Source organism: Phaenicophaeus curvirostris, chromosome 2, assembly GCF_032191515.1.
Source record: "Phaenicophaeus curvirostris isolate KB17595 chromosome 2, BPBGC_Pcur_1.0, whole genome shotgun sequence".
Taxonomy (NCBI): Eukaryota; Metazoa; Chordata; class Aves; order Cuculiformes; family Cuculidae; genus Phaenicophaeus; species Phaenicophaeus curvirostris.
The window spans coordinates 73,206,998-73,228,957 of record NC_091393.1 but is presented as its reverse complement, the minus strand read 5'-3'; the positions used below and the strand labels follow the sequence as shown (position 1 = coordinate 73,228,957).

Here is a 21,960-nt window from a genome sequence, read left to right as displayed (position 1 = left end):
TTTAAACAAAATTTGAAGTTTTAATTTTATATACTGGGATAATTTTTTAATATAACACCCTACCAATGTGATTCACAAGCTGAATAAATCATTCTCGGTAACCCTGAAAGGCTGTTGTTTTCCTTAATTTGAGAACACATGTAAGTATAAATAATTGTGACATTCTTAAAACATAAATATTATATATAACAAATACGCACATATTTGTTTATAGCTGAAATAAATGCCTTTGAAATCAAATATGCCATTACAGTAAACTGTTCTAAGATGGTTCTGTTGCTAGGCTTTGTGTTCTTACCTAGATGTCTTTAAACAGTAATTGTAACAGAAAAATACAGTGCTAGAAATACACTATTTACTACTGAAATGCATGAAATATGTCTAATATGATTTTCTTTTAGGTTTTTTTCTGATTCTAGATGTCACGACAGCAGAATCGTTTTCCATCTTTCAACGTACTTTGCTATTTCATAGCTAATCTTTCAAGCTTCTATTAAAGGCTTAAAAAAACCTCACAGTTTTTGTTTTACTAAAGCAAGAATTTACACCTTGTTCTATGCAAGTATTTCAGATGACAAGAACATTTATTTTCTTGCCTTTGAAGTTCTGTTTTACAAAAAAGTTTTGGTTTTACACCTGACTTCTTTATTTGCTTTTGTGTTGTGCTAGCATTGGTTTGAAAGCTGGATTGCTCTGAGGTTTGTGTCTTACATGTGAAACAGGAATGAGAAACACGTGAAGGACATGTCTTATCTTCCCACTGTGTGATTCAAGTACATGCACCAGAATGTGAAATTAGAGTTAGAATCTCAAAATGTCAGTAGATATTTTTAAAATAGAACTGCATGCGTCACCTTTTATTTAATGTTCTGTTTTCTAATAGGACACCTCTAAAAGCACTGTTTAAGACATGACCTTTATTTAACTCATTTCTGGGTAATTTTAGTTAAAGTTAGTGGGTTGTGTCACTTAATTATCTTTCGAGAACAGGATGATAGCTTAATTGCTGGCTTGAGTTGATTTCTAGTTTTACCTTGTTACTGATAGGGTAGAATTTAACATTTAAGTATTCTAGTATACACGACACATTTTTATACAGACTAACTTCTCTAATGTTCATCAAGATGTATGTTGTGGTTCCTTTGCAGTTCTGTGTCCTACATGAAGAGGGCTGCCTTTCAGAATTAGCCATGCCTCTCCTTGTGATAAGAAGCTTTCCGTGGATAGCACTCAGTCTTTTTCATTTGGCACTACACCTAAACCAGTATGCATTTACTTCCTCTGTATGTGCGTGGATTTTCTGATCCTACAGTAAGTCTTCTGGGCATGACAACTCATCCGTTTTAACTTAATAGTGCAATGAACTGGAGCAAGGAACAAACATTGTACAGTTTTACTCACATTGTTCTGGCTTTTTAAATTCTATTTTTACATTGTATAGCATGTAGTAAATCCTCCTGTACATTTTGTTGTTGGAAGGAGAAGTAAACTTTGAATAGTGTAAATAAAATAAGCCTCATTTTAAGGAATCCGTATTTAAAAGAATCCTATAGCTCCTATAGCAGAGATCCAAAAAGGATCATAGTCGGGCTTGGACTAAAAGATTCAAGTGCATTCTCCAGGAAGCACTCCAGAACAGTGTTGGAGGAAGTCTGCATTCAACACTTCTTTTAAAATGGTAACTTTTGATTGAACTAAACATCAGTATTGTTTATACAGTGAACAAATCCAGATTCTTTGATGGTTTGGCATAAGTAATCGATGCATTACCTGTCCTTGTTATCTAACACAAACATGCAAGTAATGTAATATTTCATATTTGGTTTTATTTTAGTTACTAATGTTCATGTGGATTAGATATTCTTCCATATTGCTGCTATAATTTTACTGTTTTTAATAAGTGCTTAATCTTAATGAAAATGCTTCAATATATAAACATTTTAAAAAGCTATAACTTTTTAAAAAATACATGTACAGTTTGAAAAACTTGCACCTGGATTCCAAGTTAGTATTATGTTGATACATTGGTTGTTGTGTATCTCTAAATTTTACTACAAATCTTTCTTACAAATTGTATGCACTGTCTCCTCTGTGGTGATGTGTCTGCATTCAAACAGATGAGAATGTATTTTACATACGTTGTAAAAGAAACATACCCCATAATCTCAGCATTAAATACTTGTCAAAAAAATTTTGCCAGTCTTAAGGGTTAGATTGAAATATAAGCAGTATTAATAAAAATAAAGGAACTATTTTCTAGGTTGAATTTCTGTTGATTCTACATCCAGATTTATATGATGTATATGTGAAGGCACTGGAAGATAAGATTCTGAAGAGATAAACGTGTCTTTTCCTCAAATAGTTTTTCACATTTAAAGTCTCTGGATGTTTTGTTAGTTCAGGAGAAATACGGACTGCCTTTTGTCCCTTCTTTAATACTCATTTTATCATTGTCACCAAATATTCATTTTCATCAGTAAAACTCATTCTGTTTGAAAATATTCTCAGAATACTTCCTTTTTTTTTCCCACTGACTGCATGTTTCGCCTTCAGGAATATTCTATTGCCTGGCTCACAGGCTGGTGTACAGGAAGTCCCTTGAGTGAAATGGCCTCAATATTTTTGAGTTTTGTGCCTTTTTCACTCAGTCAAATTTTTGGCTTTAACTTCTTTCCTCCTTCCTCTCCCCCTACCTAACCACCAATGGATATTTGCCAGCCTGCTCAGAAATAATAGATCCTCTGCTTAAGTGTGTCAAATGGGCGTTTTTTGTTGCTTTATAACAACTCATTTGTGGTTTCTGTAACAAGAAAGATTCATTTCTCTAGCTGATGTGTTAGAAGCTCATTACGGCATGCTTTTTCTGTAGAAACGCTTCATGTTGACTATTGATGCCTGGAAGTTGACAAAGTGGATGACCTTGCTTTGCTTCATTTTTTTTTTTTTTAAAGATACACATGTTGTGCAACACAACATGTCTCCAAATGACGTCTATTCAGAGGTGTTTCAATCTACTTTTGAGGCTTGAGGTGACAAGATGAAATAAATAAATAAATAAATGAAAATTAAGGGAAGAACTGAAAAAACCCCAATCCCAACACTACAGACCAAAAACAGCTTTTGTGAGCTAAGCATCTGCTTAGGTAGATCATGCCTCTAGTAACAGTAAACAAGATTTCATTATGAAAAGCACCTGAAAGTACATGTTTACCTTGTGTTTAGAATTTTGGCATTACACAACAGCTGCCAAAGATGGCAAGTATTACTTCTGTACCTATATATGTACATAAAAAATACATCTTGAAACAGGAATAAAAAGAACTGTGCACATTTGCTTTTCTGCTGACTTCTATGTAATTCATGTTCTCTATTATGCATCATTGAACCTTTCATTCTTTCAGGGAGCTGGATTTCATTTTTTGGGGGGGGGTGTTTTTTATTTTTTGGGGGGTTTTATTTTTTTGTTTTAGCACGTGATAGCTGTAAATGGCCACCCAATAACAATTGCTGACCAATACACTAGAAGAGATTTGGTAAAAATACTTTTTTACCAAAATCTGCTCCATTTTCAATATGAAGAGTACAGGAAGCAGTCTCCTTTAAAATCGTTTAATTTTAAGTTACTCATGGCTTATTTGTATTGCTTGCTTTAATAGCTTTTATTTTGGTGGGTTTTTTTATTTTTTCCTTTTTCTACCCAGCCCTTTTTCTGGATTTCAGCTCTTTTGTTTGATGTAAGTTTATTCACTTGCTAGCTAGAGTCAAATTTTGAGTCAAGGACAGGACTGTGTGTCAGAAGTAGTCAAGAATCCTAGAATTATGTTTTCTTGGTTAAGGAAAGAAATGTGAAAACAAGGTCAGTTCCCTTCTGGTGAAGGATAATGATTTAGCTAGACCCCTAGCTGGTATAGGTAATTGGTGATGAAGAGCGTCATTTGTTGTAGACTGTGGCAGGTAATTGTAGCCTGTAACTTGGACTGGTTGGTGGTTTTAGTGCTGCAGTTCACATCATTGTTGCCCCCAGGCTGGATTACCTTGGTAGTCTCTGCATGCTGTGTTACTTGGAACCTGCAGCCAGTCTAGAAATGGCGCACTGTGTGCTTGGCAACAGTTCCGATAATCAAGTGTGTATCTCTGCACAGCATCATTTACAGCAGCTGCCTCATTTCCAAGGTGTCAATTTAAGATACGGGTTTCAGCTCTTGGAGTTGTAGAAGGTACAGGGCCTGTGAAGCAGAAAACCTGCTTCTCCAGCTGTGGCAGCAGTGGCCAGTGGAGATCAGCAGCTGGCTTCGCTTAAAACAGCATCTGCCCAATTGAGTTGGGAAGGGCCTAGAAGCAAAGCTTTCTACTAGAGCATTCTCAGCATTGATGCACCCAAGCCTGAACTTACTGACTTGTCTCCTCCTTCTGCAAAGTGTATATTTTTTGTCAGGGGTGGGGCTATATTGTAACAGTAACAGAATCTGTGTAATTTTGGAACTGTTTTCTGATTCAGTTATCAGTCCAATTTTTAAATTTCTTGTAAGCTTCCAAGTTATCCCTGCATACAAAATCACTCCAGAAACCATAAAAACTGTCAGAAATAAATGGAGCTTGAATCATGTCGAGTGAATTTAGTGTTCTTCTGGGCACAGCAGTGTTTATTTCAAGTGTCAAAAGAAACTCCCATTGTCGTACAAGGTATCCACCTGTTCTAACACTAAGATAATAAAATTTCTTTTAGAGGTGTCTACAGTTTCGTAGGTAGCAGTGAGGCCTAGGAGGGTTTTATAGGGCGCATCTAATGATGGATAAGTGTTAGATACCTTCCTGGTAGAGAGTTTATTACTGAAGAAATAGAAGGAATGCTTTCATTTTTTTAGGTACTTTGTCTTTGCTAGTAAAATGGAGTGTCTTCTTCCCTTGCTTCTGCTTTTTGATCAGGACCTAACTCAGGACATCTTACCTTTTTGTTTATATATATTGATCAGCAGTGGCTCTCTGGATTAACTGATGAGTGTCCAGTCCTAACTATAATTGTTGAAGAAATCGTATGAACTGGGAATTTTGAATTTTAATTTTGTTGCTGTGTTTTGGTTCTCTCCTTTATTATCTGCAAAAGTTGGATATAATCTCTATGCAATGAACGCTAATTCAAACAGAGCTCTTAATTTGTGTTTGGGTGTTATATTAACTCTGTGATAAATATGCATTTGCGTTTTCTGTAGTGTTGCAGGCATATTTAGGCATTCAAGTACATGTTTCTTGCCAACAACATGTTATAACCTAGGCTGAATACAATGGGGTGAAAAACTGAGCAAAGAAAGTGAAGTATTTGGATTTTCTTTGTCAGGAAAATGTTTGGAGGATGCCCCAGGTTTTTCAAAACTACAGAAAGCTAATTTTGGTGCTACATCTGTTTCTGTCAGTAAGCACTCTTGCACAATTCTATGGCGTGATACTATTCAGGGAACTGACCAATTCGAAGAAAGTAATCCAGATTTTCCCACTGACTGCATTTTTTTGCCCCCGGGAATATTCCCTTGCCCAACTCAAGCAGGCTGGTGTACAGGAAGTCCTTCAGGTGGAATAGAGCATTGCTTTTAAAATGTCAGTTAATTTTTGTCTGTGGGTAAATCATGGACTGCTCCTGGGAATGGTTATCCTTTTGCTTGTATTGCCTTCACAGGAAAACTAATGGTTAAAAGGTAGCCCCACATAGATCCTGTTAATCTGCTCATGAAAAAACCCCATCTCTGTGGTATTATCTGCATTCCCCTTTTTCCAACCTGAGAGATACAAATTGTCCTTACTATAAATTTGAGAAAGACAAATGCAGAACTTCTGTCACTTTCCATTTCAGAAGAAGTTGATGATGTCTGCTAGCGATGGCATGAAAACAGTTGAATATAGAGCTGCATCCTTGTAGGTGCATTTGACATTGCTGTTATTGATGCATGGAGGATGCATTGATGCATGGAGTCCTATCAGCCTGATTTAAACTTCATCGTCACTGGAACCACCAAGCTTTTGCCTAAAATTGAATGATTGCTTGCTCTAAATATATATTCAAAATTGTGAAATACCGAGCCCTAGGATGCTTCACTTTGTGTCTGGTGCAGTGAGTGATTCCCCTGTGAACAATCTGGTCATTGAAGCACAAGGTGACACTGCAATTGCCTTTTGCACCAAAAAGAACAAGCTGTGCTGCATAAGCACTTGGTGCTGAAGGATGATCTTACAAAACCACTGAACTTTACAGTGGTGACAGCTTCAGTAGGACAGGGCCTTGCCATTCTTAAGATTTCTTTAGGGCATTTCAGCTACAAAGGATGGACATAGAGGTCTTTTTTCCTGTTTCTGTAGATACTGCTTTTCCAGTGCCTCATTAAATTTTTTGTACTGCTCTGAACTCACTGAAGTTGGAGTTCAGTATGATTTTGCTGGCTTAGAACAGTAAATGAAATTTGGGGAAAAAAATCAAGTAAAATCCTGTAGCCTTCCTGCATGTTGGGTTAGGTAACTATTAGTGATCTTTTTTTGTCATGTACCCTTTGACATAAAAAATAGTTAGATTTTCTTCTGAAGCGCTGAGCAACAGCTCTGTTGGATGTCTACAGATGGTTCTGTACTCTTACAAATGGCTCCCAGAACAAAGTTTACCTATGTAGCCAAAATTTTTTTTCAAAAAGGTCAGAATTTTAAAATACCTATTTAAATAAACAAATGTCTGAGGAACATAGAATGGATTTCAATGGAATTTCCACTAGTATCATCCCTAAACAATGCACAAGTATGTTTTAGTAGTTAGAGCAGTACCAGGAACATGAAATGAGAACATACCACACAGGCCATACCTTTAGTGTTCTGTTGTAGAAACTATTCCCTGGAACAGAGGAACAATCCACTCCTCACAGCTGAAAACAATGCCAGAGTCTAGGCATCTGGAGGTGTTGGAAGATCAAGAGATCTGTGTTCTTTGCTACTATGGAAGTGCTCAAGAGAAGGTGGAGATAATTTGTGGATGGATGGACCTTAAAAGGTAAGACAGATATACTCAGTATTATTGACAGCGGGACCAACTAGAAGGTCTTCATTGCTTCCTTCTGGCCTGTACCTCTCATCAACCTGTGTTTACTGGACAGTAAGCTGAGTCCCACAGTAGCCAACTTGCACTGCTTCTGTGGATGTTCCTTTCCCCATGTTCCTTTCTGCCCCTTCCCTTGTCTGTGCTCTTTCCTCTGCCTGCTCCTCCCTGTTTGCCTGAGGCTACTTTTGTGGTAACCCTTGCCCGTCCCTCAATTATCCTCCTGCTACTTCAAACCGATGTTTTTTCTTTTTTTCCTTTCCCAGCCTGGTGGCTTTTCATGTATGTTACCATCTGCAAGCTCCTTCTTTTTAAATACCCCATGGAATGTAAGTAAAAATTCATGTCTTTGAAAAGGGAAAATTCCTTAGAATGCTGGGAAAACTGTATCTAAGAAACATTTCAGAGAGTAAGTAACTATGTGTTGGGGGGTGTTGACAACACCAAGGGCAAACAAGGAGGTGCAGGTCTGGTTGGCTGCAGTGGGCTGCTAGCATAGAGAAGCACTGTCAGACTCAGGCAGCCACTAATGCAGTGGGTGTGAAGTTGATCGGCAGAAACAATTTGGCTGCTGCAAGCTATTGAGCCCAGAAGAAAAGGGAAGGGGCTGTCAAGAAGGAGCATGTATGTGTGAAAGGGATGAGGTTGCCAGTGCGTGACTTCCGAGTAGGAGAAAGTGTGTTTGGGAGCTGAAACTCCAATTATGTGTGTTGGTGTAAGTAAGTTTATGGAGGCTGGAATGTCTAGTTCTTAGTTACCTGGGCATAGAGGAACACCGTGTTTTTTCTGCCTACTCTGTCATCAGGTGCTAGAGGGAAAACAAAGCTCAGCTGCATGTTTATCTGGGGGGTACAATCCTGCTGTGGTCAGTAATGGCTTCTCAACATCTTTGCACAGACATAGCAGTTCAGAATTGATGCATGTCATATCAGCCTTCCTGGTGTCTACCTGTCCTTTAGGCTCAACACTTCAACTGAATGCATGTTCTGCGGATGCCTTGGGCAGCACAGATGACAGGAGGTAATTGATATTTATTTTTTGTGAATTGGACTTGGATACCCACAGAACCTGGTATCTGCAGAGCAGAAGAGCCTCTGCCTTCATTCTTCGAAACAGGAACTTTTGCAACTTGCTATCAAAGGCAGGGCTGGTACCCGTAACCTTTGTGCTTGTGAATTGTCCCCAGTGATGTCTAAAGGCTTGTATTATGAACAAGGGAGCCTATCTAGTTACAGGATCTGTGGGAGCCATGCAAAGGCTCTAAAGTGTTGTGAATGCTTCAGTGTATTGTTTCATGGCTTCCTCTACAAATTGATGCAATTTTGCATATGAGAGACATCCGTGTGGAGAGTGTCTTGCTGGAGAATATGAATGGCTACGTGCAAAGTCTCCTGGGGTCCACTCAGCCCCAAGACCCGTTCCAAGGACACAGCACAGTCCTGCTGTAGGACACAGCAGCCTTGCAGAGAGTATCAGCTACTTTTCAATCCCAATGAAGTCTTTGGCTCTCTTAACAGGAACACAGCTCTAGAAATCTGGGTCTCCATCATGGCCATGTTTGTCAGGCCCTGCAGAGTCTCAGGCCTCTTGAAGACTCTGCTTCATTCTGTACCAGTCAGATTTGTATTCTCAGTCCCATATCATAGTCTTGGTCAAGGTTAAGACTTAAGTGCCACGCTTCAACAGTTCTGGTCTTTTCTGTAAACTGTAGCTTCTCTCGGACAGCACGATCACTGCTGTTTCAAGGGGTCCAAGCTTGTCTGGGCTGGGATCTCTTAAGCCTTCCGTTTGTCTCTTTCTGGAATCTCCTGCTCACCTGAAGTTAAAGAGCATGTTGCTGTCAGTCTGCAAGTTCTCATGTGTTCCCAAGTGACTGCTTCTCCCCCAAAAGACTAAAACTGGGGACTCAATATGAGGAATAGAGCCTTGGAAAGTAACAGCCTGTTGACCATCCACTGATATTTTTACTCTTACCCCCACCTCCTTCCCACCCTTCGGTGTTCAGAACAGTGCTGTTGTGTTTGGATGCAGTCTTGGCAGAGGGCTCATATCAGCCATCTGATGGGTTTTCCTTTTAAGGGCACCAGCAGGAGGATCTCTGTATTTATCCCTGTGCATTCTGGAAATGACAGGCTGATGTGGTTAGAACTAGGTTAGGGTTAGCATCCTTTCTGAAATTAGGCCACTGAATACTGCAATGCCTCTCAATTTAAAAGGGGAACCCTAGTCCCTTCTTGTGGTCTTTGTTTTCCGTTTAGAAGAGTAATTTCTGCTAGAATTGTTGTAATGGTGCATCGCTGTTTGAGATCTGGAGAGTTCCATTTACATATTTACATTAAATTTACATTAAATTTACATTAAATTTACATTAAATTACAAATTTACATTAAATGCCCTTCTGTGGCATTTAAGAATAATATGAGTTAGTCAGGATTCTTTCTAAAATTACACGTTTAAAGGAATATTTTGTCTCTAAGTGTCCGTCTGAAATACATGTACCTGCCACATGATGGCAGCAAGCAGTCGCGTTTGAAGCATCCTCTGTCAGTTCGAGTATTACAAGAAGTCCAAAGGTAAACTACTCGCACTAGATCACTCTGTGAAGATGATATGGCAAGCATGGGAAAGCCTTTGTGCGTTCTTATTCAGTATTAAGGAGAGCCGTGTTTTACAAAGTTTATTACAATATGTTAATTTGCTTAACTGCAAAGGCTGGCCCAGGGGATGGGCTCTGGATACCTTACCAAATAGTAGTTTGTATGGGACTTCGTTCCCTGGGGGGTTAAATGCTGAGGGTGAGATACGTAATTTCTTTTTAATGCTGCCCAGTGAGTACCTACTTAATTCTTACCAAACTCTGAGGAGTTACCATTGCCCAAGGTCATCAAAGCTAAATGATCCGTCACTGCAATGTGATGGAGTCACTGTAGTGTGATGCACAGCTGTAATGTTCTTCTCTTTCCCTGGAATTCAGTGCCTGTCTGACAGCATTTAGTGCCTGGAGCCAGTCATTAACATTTTAATGTTTGTGTACCTTTACTTATAGCTAGTTTGCTGTCATCTCATCTGAAACAATATTCTATTTTTTTATATCCAGGGTTCTTTTAAGTCCCTTGTAGTGGTCCCTGATTAGTTCTGTGGTCAGTATCATCAACTGTGGTCAGTGACCTGCCCCAGCACTGACTGCTAAAAGCACTGTATTCAGTAAGGCTGTATGTGAAAGCTAAAGGGGATTTATCGCCTTTACCCTTTGAAGGATTTGGTGAAATTAAATTGTTCTTTGGAAGTCCTATTTTGTGAAAGCGAGAATTTTGTCAGAAAATACAATTTTAAAAATCAAAAAATGCAGAGGTAAAGCAGGATTTGTAGCCAGTGAACTCTCTGCCCTGTCAGTATGTCCTACTGCCTCCAACCAGGGAACTGCATCTCTGTCTCCAACACTGCAGGTATGCACCCCAGTGCTGGAGTGCAGGGATAGTCTCTCTCCCCACATGACTAATGAGGTTTACAAATGTAAATTGCACTAATTGGGATGCTGCTGCTGAAGAGGCTGCATTTGGGCTGCTCAAGAAACAGTGAGGAAAATGGCCAGAGCTTCAGCTCTCTCTTCCTACCAGCCTGGACAACTGCACTGAATTGCAGGTTAACTCCGTTTTTCCTCTCTTTTGGTCAGGTGTTCATAAGTCTCCTCTTTTACTCTCCCCCCACCCACCCCACCTTAACTTAGAACATTTGGTAGGTCTCTCCAGTGCAGCCCCTCCATGGGGGTCAGAAAGGCAAGGTGCATGTCTGTGGGGCACAGTGGAAGAGGCAAGGAGTGTGCAGCACCCACCAGATATGAGATGAACAACACACACCTGGAAACCACAAAAGAGCAAGACACGTGCTCAGTGGGGAAGGAAGTTACACCACCTAGGGAGCACCAGAGACCACACACTCTCCCAAAAAGGCATAAAGCCAGGAGTGAGGCATTCAGCATGATGGCTGCTATGAGGAGGGCAAGTGACCTAGAGAAAACCCTGGATTTCAGGAGAACATACTTGGGCTCCTTCAGGTAGCTTGTAGATGGGGTCCTCAGCTTCACAATGACAAAAGTAGCAAAGCAGGAGAGTAACATGAAGGAAAATCTCAGCCTCACAATGAGGGAGGAGGGGGAAAGATGCTATAGATTTCAAGTGTTTTGCTGGAATAGTGAGCATGCATGACTCAGTATTGGAGAGCCTTGTACCAGACAAGATGTGCTGTTAGTAGCATTCTGGCAGGTAGGCTTTCTTGGCTACCTCTGTTAGCCAAAACAGGGATGTATTAATTGCTGTTCTGGAGCAGTCTGACAAAAAAAAAAGTTTGCTTTTGTCCATTCTTTTCCCCGTGCAGATGATGGTAGGTGTCCTGAATATCTATGCCCAATTGTTTGATGTCATGACCCTTTGGAGTCCAAGAAGTCATTTTCAGTATTTGAAGGAAAATATCCTGAGAGAGTATAATGCTGGGATGACACACTTCCGTGTCACAGAGATGAATAATCTGAGGCTGTGCCAGAAATAGTACTTGGAGAAGGGCTTCTGCTCTTCTTTACTGCAGAACACCTTTTCCTGTAATACGGGAGACAGCCTTCTTCCCAGTGTTTGTGTGTGACGGGGTTAGGCTGGGGCACTTCCATGTCTTAAGCGAGAGGGAGAGAGAGAGAGCATACTGTCTGGTGACTGGCATGGAGGTGCTTGGCATCGGAAAACACAACCATGTGTGGAAAGCCCTGAGCTGGGGAGAAAAAGACACAAACTGGATCTACCATCATTGAAGGTGTCAGACCAGAGGCAGGATGAAAAGACTACTCTACCAAAGCACATCTCCTCCTTTCCCCTGTGATTTTAGCAAGTATGTGTAGGAGAGGGAAAAATGGGCTGTTGGCAGGATCTGCATGATCTCATATGGGACACAGATTTAGGTTATAGGTTTACAGGTTTAGGAGGATAATTCCCAATTTGATGTGTTCAGTCAGAACTCTCCACTCTTCATTCCCACAGTTCTGTGCAGACTCCTCAGTGGTTAACTGCATCGCAGAAGCAGTGCTGAGAAAGCATCTGGAAGATGCTTTCCCTCTGCTGTCCTTGCAGGTGAGAAGATTTTCATTCCTGTCTAACAGCTGGTTATGGTCTTTGTAGTCATCCATTCTCAGTTTCCTGCTTGTAGCAGCTTTTCTTCCCAGAAACCGCAAACAGAGTGAAAAATCCAGCATTTCTGCAGTCACCTCAGCTGCTACGCTGAGACCTGGCAGCTGTTTTGCTGTGGGGAGAGGAGGAACCTGTCAGAGAACAGGGGCACAACCTCTTTCTGTGACAGATTGCTATCGCTTGTGTGAGTTTGTCTCTGTCACTCGGAATTACCTGAACATCGTTCAGTGTGGCTTTGTCTTGCCCTAAGTAGAAATGAACATTTCTTTATCAACAGCATTTTCAAGTCAAGAATTTTGCTATGATGAAAAGCATTTGGCCAACTCTTTTAAAGATTCTCTGAGCTGGTGTGTTTTCTTTTTTAGCATTAATCTAGCTTAAAAACCACAACATGCTTATGTGTAGCCATAGGGTGACGGCATGACATGATAGCAAAATCAAAGTTTAATATTTTCTTTATAGAGACTGTAAGTAAATTTAAAGGTGAAATAAATTCTTTAGTCTTCTCTAACAGACTGCTAGGGTTTTGCCATCCTCATAGCTATATCACTATTGCTCCCCAAATATAAAGCCACAGAGATGTTTAAAGGCACAGTTTTCATAATCCAGTTTCTATCTCTAAAATACTGTCCTGACTCATGGTTAATTCCTTGCTGTGGTAAATTCCATATTTTCCAACCTATAAATAGAGGGCATACTGAATTTTATGTACAAATACAGATCTTGTCAGTGTTGCGTGCAGATGTGTCTTGAAGTGGTATGGTGACAGAAGAACAGCTATGAAAAGCTGTGGAAGGATAGAGAGGGAGTTAGAGAGAAAGAGAGCGAGAGACAATAAAAGTTTTCAATTAGCTTTTGGGAGAAGAATAGTAGTATTAACTGCCACAGTATGGATAGCTCTACTGACTCCACTTTCCAGCCAGGCTGTTAAAGGATTAGTTTTTTGTAGGCTTTTAGAGAAAGGTTTCAGCAGCTCTGAGCTTTACAATTCTCCTTTTCAGCTGAGAGAAAGTATTTGAAAACTTTATGAGGAAGCAAATACATTTGATCTCTGACCTTGTATGAGAAAAGATCCCTAGAACTCACAACAGATGCAAACAAGGCTCAGATCACTTAGCTGATGTGTGACCAGGCCCTGAGCTTGGCAGGGATCTGTTGAGTCTGCCTGGGCAAATAAAATGTCCTTTGTGGAAAGCCTTGGCACCCTAATGATGAAAAGTGCTGTTCAAATTTTAGGCTTTACTTTTGCAGTTTGCACTGGTAGAGTGACCCAAGGACTGGCTGACAGCATTTAGAAAACTCAGTTTCTGTGCATCTATGAACAGTGATGGTCTCTGTTTTCCCCTCAGCAGATACAGCCCTGGCTGACCTGCTTGAACAATTATAAGTGAAAGCGAGTGCGTGGTGCAGTGCCTGACTCCTCCTCCTTGTGTTGTCAAGCTGTGCAGTTTTGATATATCTCCTCACCTCTTCTAACCTCACTTGGCAGCTCATGCTCTTGCCCAAATAAGCAGCCCATTTACTTATACACCAAGAAAACAACCCTGAAAAGCCAATGCTGCTTCTTTTGAAGTGCCGAAGAACTTTGCCATTCATTTGCAACATCAGGGAGGCTGTATTTTTCAGACAAGCAGCTCTGAAATCCATGCTGGAGTTGTTTGCCATTTTCTCCTCTGAGAAATCATCTGCTTCCATCACTTCCCTAAAGTGTCGTCAGAGCTGAGTCCCTGCAAAGAGTACTGATGTTTTAAAAGTTCCCAGAGAGAGAATAGATGATGTTTTCTCCTCTGTAGGGCTTCTGTTATTTTGAGTCTTTCTCTCTTATAGGAATGCTACTTTACTTTGGCACTCAGTCACATGGAAAAGCTGTTTGTAGCCCTGCATGGTTCTTCAGCAGAAGCTACAGATGCCTGTCACCTGTCCTAAACAAGGCCCTGACAAAGTAATGTGAGAAATTCTCAGACAGCGCTGTTGTCACCCTTTGGATTTGAAGTTGCAGTGTAAATATCCTTTTGTTAAGAAGATCAACTTAGAAATGTGTACTACTTGAAGGTTTAAAAAATTAGGATTATTTTTGAGGTACCTTTATATGTATTTATCTTATCTATGTTTAGACACATGTTCAGATATGTCTCGCATCAATGTTTATCATGAGAAAGGCTGACATCTGTAGGCTTTCTGTGTACAACTGTCGCATGTTGAAGGCTGCTGAGTGATGGTGTCTCTGTCTTCTGTAAAATTGTTGATCTGGACCTTATGGTGAAGATCATAGACAGGTATTGCTATTGCCCACCCTTAGTGTCCTTTTAACAGAAGAAGTTAGGACAGCATGTTAGTAACTCTCAGTTGGCATTGTAAAAGGGTGAGAAAGCTTTTCCTGAAAACTTTTGCAATCCATACATCTGAAACTACTTGTTCTCTGTTGCACGTTGGTTGGGACTGGCACATAGCTTCAAATTTGCCAGGGAGGGGCAGGCTGACAGTGATGACACATGTGCTTTTTATTTAGGAAAGGATGCTGAAAAGCAGTGAGATTAAAAAAAAAAAAAATGAAATGAGAGAATCTACCTTCTGGTTTTGTACAAGTCCTAAGGGTTGGATTGGAACAAAAATAAATTAGCATTTTGCCTCCATAAAATCATTACAGCCCTTCCTTACAGGCAAAAGGCTTGGGAAGAGAGAATGAATGGCACAGGTGGTGCTTCTGGGGGGAGATACAGGCTGAAGTGCTACAACAGACACAGGTGTCTGCTTCTGTGCCTTCATCTTTCCCTACAGACTTATTTAGCAAATATGTATGGGGGTGTGCATGCTGTAACTGTCTTAAATCTGGAAGTCTTGTACAGCAAATTTGTGACACATGAGCCATTCACTGCAAATGCCAGGGATGAAGCATGGCTGGCAGTGTTATTTACAGGGCTCAAGTGCAGGAAATTCAGCGGAGCAGCAGTGCTGCCTCTCCTCACCTGACTCTGAGGTGCACTGTCTTAAGCCATCAGCTACTTGTGTTTTATCTATAGGGTAAACAATACAGTATCTATAATACTTCCTAAATATTCTTAGGTAGAGGTAGAGAAACTCAACATTTGACAGAGCTTTCTGGCATTACCAAGTATATAGGGATTGTGACTTTTTTACTTTCTTTCTCCTGCCTTGTTGCAAATGAGCATGAACTGGGTTCCCCTCTCAGCTGGAGCACTGAAGTGCTGCTGCAACACAGACAGTAAAACTGCCCCAGTGACAGGACACCAAGTCAGCCACTGATATGAAATAGGTATGTCTAATCCTGCTACTATAATGAGCTCACCAAGGATGTCTGGGAAGCTTTTAAAGTGAAAATCCAAGTTTTGCTAGAGCAAGAACTACAATAACAATTTTAATATAAAAAAAAAATTAGTGCAACTTGTGAAGACAAGTGCTCAAATCTTGAATTCCCCCATGTCGCAGAGAAGTTCCTGCCTTCCAGCCAAATTTCTACTCTTTTTTCCATGGCTGCTGAGAGTTCCTGGTCCTTTCTCTTCCTTAGGAAACTCTATCATCTCAAAAGCAGGAATTCCCGCTTCTCAGTGCAATCTCTCATGAATTGATTCAGATGCCCCAAGAGTTTTAGTTTTCTTTAGCATCACTTAACCTTCTCAGTGTAAGTTCAGTTCAGAGCAAGGAGTTTAAATAATACATAAGCTTCAGCCACCTAATCTGCACTAGGTAGTTTTGCCTTCTCCTGAATCATCTTTCAATATGAAAGTAACATATATTCAAAGCTGCAAGATAGTCTGTTTTCATCTAAACACAGTATTCCCTGAGAAATTGTTAATTTCAAACTGTATATTGCAGTAATAAGCATAACCAAGCATTTTTTTCTGACAGGTAATCTTCTAAATCCGTCGCAAACCTATAGAGCACAATTCCTCAGAGAAACATTAGTTTTCAAGATTGATGAGAATTAGAGTAAAGTATGAAACAGAGCAGGCTAAATTCCATTAAAACCGTAGCAGAAGCATGGATTTTACCAGGTATTAATTACATGATGTAATCATTTTCTTAACTGAATTTGGCAAGTAACCTAACACAGGAGCTAGAGAATGTGTTGAATGTGTTTGTTTTCATGCTAGAATGTCACAGGCAAGGAAACAGTCTAGGGTTAGACAGTCATGTTTTGAAACCTAAAATGAAACATACTCAACCATCTATGACTGCTCTTCAATTTAAATTTTTAAGATGTGGGTTTCTGCTATAAAATTGGAGGTCACTAGGTCACCACCAGCTAACCTCAGCAACAAGAAACAGATTCAGTTCTGCTTTCTAGGAGGTAAGCTGTTCCATGTGGCACGCAGGTAGCATGATCATTCATCCACTGACAGGTTTTAAGCATCACTGATCTGATCTGTTTATAGGGATTTTTCTTCTAATTCAGTGGCATTAGAAAAGACTTTGCGCAAAACAAGTGTATTTTCTTGGAAGCAATGAACAGTACACAATCTGAGTTTGGAAAATCATGTTACTGATAAGAAATTCTTTTTCTGGCTACCTCAATGAAATCCATCGGTGTAACTGATAATTGTATGATTAGTCTTTGCAGGACTAAGTGGTATCTTGTTAGACATGGGCAGTTTTTTCATTTTATAGTGAATGCTATAATGAAAAATATGAACTGAAAATTGAAATAATGTACTAAAAAGAAATCTGCATAGAGATGTTCCCACACCAGATTTGCTCTAAAATTCCTGTGATTCTTATTTCTGTAAAATTTGACAAAATGTTACAGCTTCCAAAGACAAACAGTATTTTTATTCCACAGAACTAATCTCCATCTACTTATGGTTTATTTTAACCCACTCCTTCTGTGTATTTTTACCTTTGCCTCCTCCCTCTTTTGTCCCTTTCTTTACTCCATGTGTAACAGGTATTATGCAAAAATAGCACTATGAGAACTTACACTAGCTTTTGGACAAAATCATTTCTTTAGCAACTGTCTAGTTCTCAGTGTTCCTCAGGGAAGATAGGTGCTTGTTAGAAACATATATCATATGATTCCTGTCACATGCAAATTGTAATTATTATGATTTTTTTTGTTTGTTTCAATGTACTGAAAACAGTCAGTAAACTGAACTCTTTGTAACTAGCCAGGCCAGTAATGCTGCTGTGATACTTTCCTGGTATATATGTCACTTTGAAAGCATTTAGAGAGGTGGTTAGGGATTAAAAGGCCATTGCACTTTTTTAGCAGCCCAAATAGAGGCTACCTGCTGGCTTATATCCGCTCTAAATTGGCTTTGCTGGCCACTTGGAGACCATTGGTTGGTTCGGAATGCCCATAAAAAGGTCTTCATTAACCTGTCGTGTCACAACCCAGTCGTTTCATCTCACACTTTAATCAGGTATCCTGTTTCAAAGGGTTTCTTCCTTCATTAATCTGCCAGTAACGGCTACATTAAACTTTCAAGTGCAGCCAGGAGTATTAATTTCTTATATTCATTTATACATAGCATAGGAGTTTCATCTTCTGTTAGACTTGAAAATGTGTCTTACTGATGGTCTTAAAATTCAAGTGCTGCTTTTACTTGCATCAGTGAGGTCATTAGGCTTCAGGTAGCAGTGTAGCATGCAGGATTAACCCCAATCTGCTTGTGCCAGTTTGTGCAGTCCCTCCCTCAAAAGTCTGGGGAGAGCAGTTTGCAGGACGATCATCTGCCATCTGCTGAGAGAAAGCCCTTCTGGCCAGGTGTCCAGTACTGCAGCCTCTCTTCCCACAGCTGACAGGAGACAGGTCACAAAGCTCTGTTATACCTGGCAGGGAGGTCACAGCAGGGAGAAATGCTCACCTAAAAGGTTTGGGTAGGCAGAGGGGGAGCGTATAGCAGGAGCCATAGTACCAGTCTCCCAAGATCCGTTTGTATTGCTTGTATCCCTTCTATGTAGCCAGCCTATAGCTCCCACGTATTTAGGAAAGGGGTACTTTAGGGGCTTTTCATATCCAAAACAGCTTTTTTTCACATACCTACCCAAACTCCTAGCTGCATCACACACAGTAATTTCTCCATATCACCACAGCATTTTAGCTTTCTTCTCCTTTTTATGGAACTGTCGATGGCGTATACTGCTCCAGTCTGTTCAAAGCACTTTGCAAAGGTAGTAAAGGCACTCAGGGATAATTTCTGTGAGACCAGTAAATTGGTGACCATGGAGAGACATGAAACAAAGCAACCATAATCTGCAGAGGGAGCCTTCCTCTCATTCGGAGGTACAGTGACCTATAGACACATGAAACAAACCACAGGAGTTCTCAAAGCCTCTATCCTTTATTGAGGGATGCTATCAGAGAGAGGAGTAGGGAGAAAACTGCAAACAGGTCTAGGTATGAAGTCAGTGCAGTACATGAAGACGTGGGGGGAAAAAAGTCATCAAAAGGGGTGATTGTTGGGAAAACAGTTCACATTGATTATATTTTGTTCTGCTCAGTATTCAAAGGCTCATTCTATTTTTTTTTTCTTTCATGTCATTGTTATTGCTAGGTGCAAGGCTTGGCAGAAGATTTTCTCATTGTAACGGAAAGTTCAATTGAAGTGTCCATGGAGCTGCAGTATTTGTATGAAAACAAAAGAAACTTGCAGCTGGGAAAAGTCAAGATTCAAGTTCAGGTTATCAAGGCAAATAATATGTCTTTTATTGTAGCAGAAGGGAAATAATGGTCGTTACTTGTTACCACTTAAAGTGCTAATGCCTAAAGAGGTCATATGTATGTAAAACATACAGTTTCCTTGAACAACTGACATGAAAAATCCTCTCTGCTGGTTTTCTGATTGTTCCTGTCCCTGTTTAATCAGAGTCATAGGCACTGGCATTTGTGTGACAACGGATGCCAAACTCAGACTTGGAAGTCCAGGCCTGTGCCAAACACCATGGAAAAATAACTTGTGCATAAAGGGAAGTGATTAGGAAGCATGCTCTGCGACCTCAGCACTGCCTGTAGTGTAGGAGATCAGCAGTGGAGGGTGATTTGTGAGGGTGAGGGTGATTCAAAAGACTTCAAAATGTTTTTTCAACCTGAGCTATCAGTTCCCTTCTTTTTAAATTAGCAGCTATCTGGCTGGTAAAGTAACTTCATGGCTTGTTTCTTCTGCCTTGTTAAAGTCACTTGCTCAGGAAGTGATGCTTCCCCATTGTTTTCTAATGTGCCTTTTTAAAAAAAAAATAATCTGTGCATGATTTTTCTTCAATTTCATTTGAACTAAAACTCTACTGGTCTTCAGTGAAGGCAGAAAGACAAAAGTACTGTCATTTTATCAACCTATCAATATGCACTGTGTTTTTGGATATGGCTGTGAGTCTGTAGTTATGTGCTGTCACCCTCTTTTAAAGAAAGTTGGTTTTTGTCAGATATACGCTGACAGAATTCATTAAAGATTTTTGCATGTAATAAGGATAAGAGGAAATCTGCTGTCTTGGGTTGGGCATGGATTCACAGGCTGTATTAATAGATAGGATTAGCGAAGAAGAACTGGTCAGAAGGCTGCAAAGCTCCTGTCCCTTGAGATTTCCTTCTTTAGATCATTAGTCTCATTGAAAAGCTCCCTTGAACATAGAAACTGAGGAAAAGGCTGGAACCATTTTATTTTGCTGGGACGTACTGGGGAAACGGAAATTTCTGGGTCATAAGCCGGCCTGAAAATGTCTGTCCAGTTTTCTCCGCAGGCACCCTGGAGGAACAACAACGTCAGTTTTCTGAGCAGAGAGGCAGCTGTAACTGAGCAAGGAGAAACTATCATAGGTTTCTACCTACTGGCTTTAGGTATGTATTCAGAGTGGATGTGAAAGGAAGCTCCTAGGTAAAGTTTTATATAAAGTTCAAAGTGATTCATTTGAGTTTCATCCCTAATGGAACAGGATGTTAGAAAATACAGCTTCTTTTTTTCAGCTATTACAAGATCAAAGAGGTGCAGCTTTCTTTTGTTAAAAAGAGATTAATAATCAAAGCAGCAATCTTGAGGAAAAAGAATAGTCAAGCCTGTAAATTTTTAACTACTGTTCACTAAAATTAATATGTGGGAAGATAAAGAAGTGCCTTATCAGAAGTACATGATACTTCTGTGTCTTCTTGTGTTTCAGTAGCACCGAATTCATGTTCTGTGATTTTCAGAGTTCTGAAAGCTGACAGTGAGTTGTCATCCTAAAATTTCCTCCTGCAGAGACAGAAAATATAGTTCTATAGTTTAAAACTTTAAAATTTTAAACTATTTGTACTGCTCTTGCTTTAAATGTTTGATGCACATAGAAATAAACTTCTTTTAACAGGATCTATGAAAGATCTATGTACTAGAACATTATTTTGTCTTAGTGGTAACAATGCCATGTGTTTATTTTGGTTCTGCTGTAAGATAGCTATTGTAAGTGCAATTTTGGTTTGTTTGTTTAAATATTGTCTGTTTGGGGCAGACTTATTGCAGGATACAAGGAAACTTCATGAAACTTCAAAGAATGCAGGTTTGCTAAGTAATCAAAATTTCCAACAATATAACCCCACAAGAAAATACAATGAAACACAACTTTCATTAAATCTGTACTTTCAGCAGAATATACAAAAATGTTTCTGTTTTTAAAAGACTTGATCTAAGCAGATTTTTTTTCTTTTTCTAAGCTTATCACACATTGCAAGTAGCTTGTTAGCCCTAAGCTATTGTTTTAAAAATACCTATGGAAGTTAAGATGTAAAATCATAAGTATTTTAATATATTTATATAAGACTTCCTTTTTTTCCCCAATAGGAACTAGGGTGAGGAAAGTCGTGTTTACAATAAAAACAGAGACTCTAGTAGAAAAATATATGGCTTGTGTCTTGAGAAACTCAATTAGAAGAGTGGCTGTAAGATGCATCAAAGTAGTTCCAATCTGTTAACTTCTGTGTATCTCTTAATGAATGGTTGGAAAACGGCTGCACCATCAGCTAATTAATTAATCAGCTGCACTTAAGACTAGAAAGAACATCTCAGGTCAGCAAGGCTAGTCCCCTGCTGTGACAATATATAATCTCATTTACAGAGCTATCATGCTTACTCATATAACTGGCTAGGGTTTTTTTGGTGTTGCTACCACTCTTGCAATTGACAACCTATTCCTGACATTATTTCTGTGTTGGATAGGAGCCTTTCCCTTAATTCTTAGCTAAAGTGATCACACCAGCTTTATTTTTGCCACTCCTTTTAATTTTTTTTGCCTGCAATTAACATCCTACAGCCACTCCATGTTCCTGAAAGAACAATCATACCTTGTGATCAACGTTTATATTCCTATATTAATGAAGGAAGGGGGTTTTTGATTGTTTGGTTGATTGATTTGGGGGGGAGGTATTATTATTTATTTATCTCCTGTCATAATATCCTTTCCCTTGCTATCCCAGCCTATGAACCTAGTAGCCTTTTGCACTTTCTTTTCCAATCTAGACTCATTCTTTTTAAACTTATATCCAGGACTGAGTATAGCATCCAAAGAAGGTCTTTGCATCACTAGTCGTATTAATTTAACACTTCCTCAGCTCTACTGATCCCTCCTACTGTTGCCTCTGCATCAGAGTGGTAGTTCAAACTTCTTCCATCAATCATCCAACAGAGTTGTTTCCCTCTGCTGCTTCCTAATGATAACTCCACATCTTCAAGCAAATACTTTATAAAGTACCTAGATGTCTGAGCTTTTAGGTTGCTTGTGTACTGGTTTTTGAGTGCTCCA

At 39.6% G+C, this 21,960-nt stretch overlaps 2 protein-coding genes across 4 annotated transcripts in view; both read left to right on the top strand.

The window, feature by feature from the left end:
* The window catches only part of FEZ2 (fasciculation and elongation protein zeta 2), a 29,768-nt gene extending 26,428 nt beyond the window's left edge, over positions 1-3,340 (top strand). For 2 of the 3 annotated variants that reach the window (XM_069852492.1, XM_069852490.1), the window contains one exon: positions 1,149-3,340. In XM_069852492.1, coding sequence (XP_069708593.1) covers positions 1,149-1,165 — 17 coding nt within the window. In that variant the 3' untranslated portion in view covers positions 1,166-3,340. Of the gene's footprint in view, positions 1-669; positions 699-1,148 lie in introns of all 3 variants that reach the window. The other variant, XM_069852491.1, reaches the window with a different exon arrangement.
* Positions 3,341-19,726: 16,386 nt separating this feature from the next.
* The window catches only part of LOC138718182 (visual pigment-like receptor peropsin), a 32,221-nt gene continuing 29,987 nt past the window's right edge, over positions 19,727-21,960 (top strand). The window contains exon 1 of the mRNA XM_069852487.1: positions 19,727-20,029. Coding sequence (XP_069708588.1) covers positions 19,909-20,029 — 121 coding nt within the window. The 5' untranslated portion in view covers positions 19,727-19,908. The remainder of the gene's footprint in view (positions 20,030-21,960) is intronic.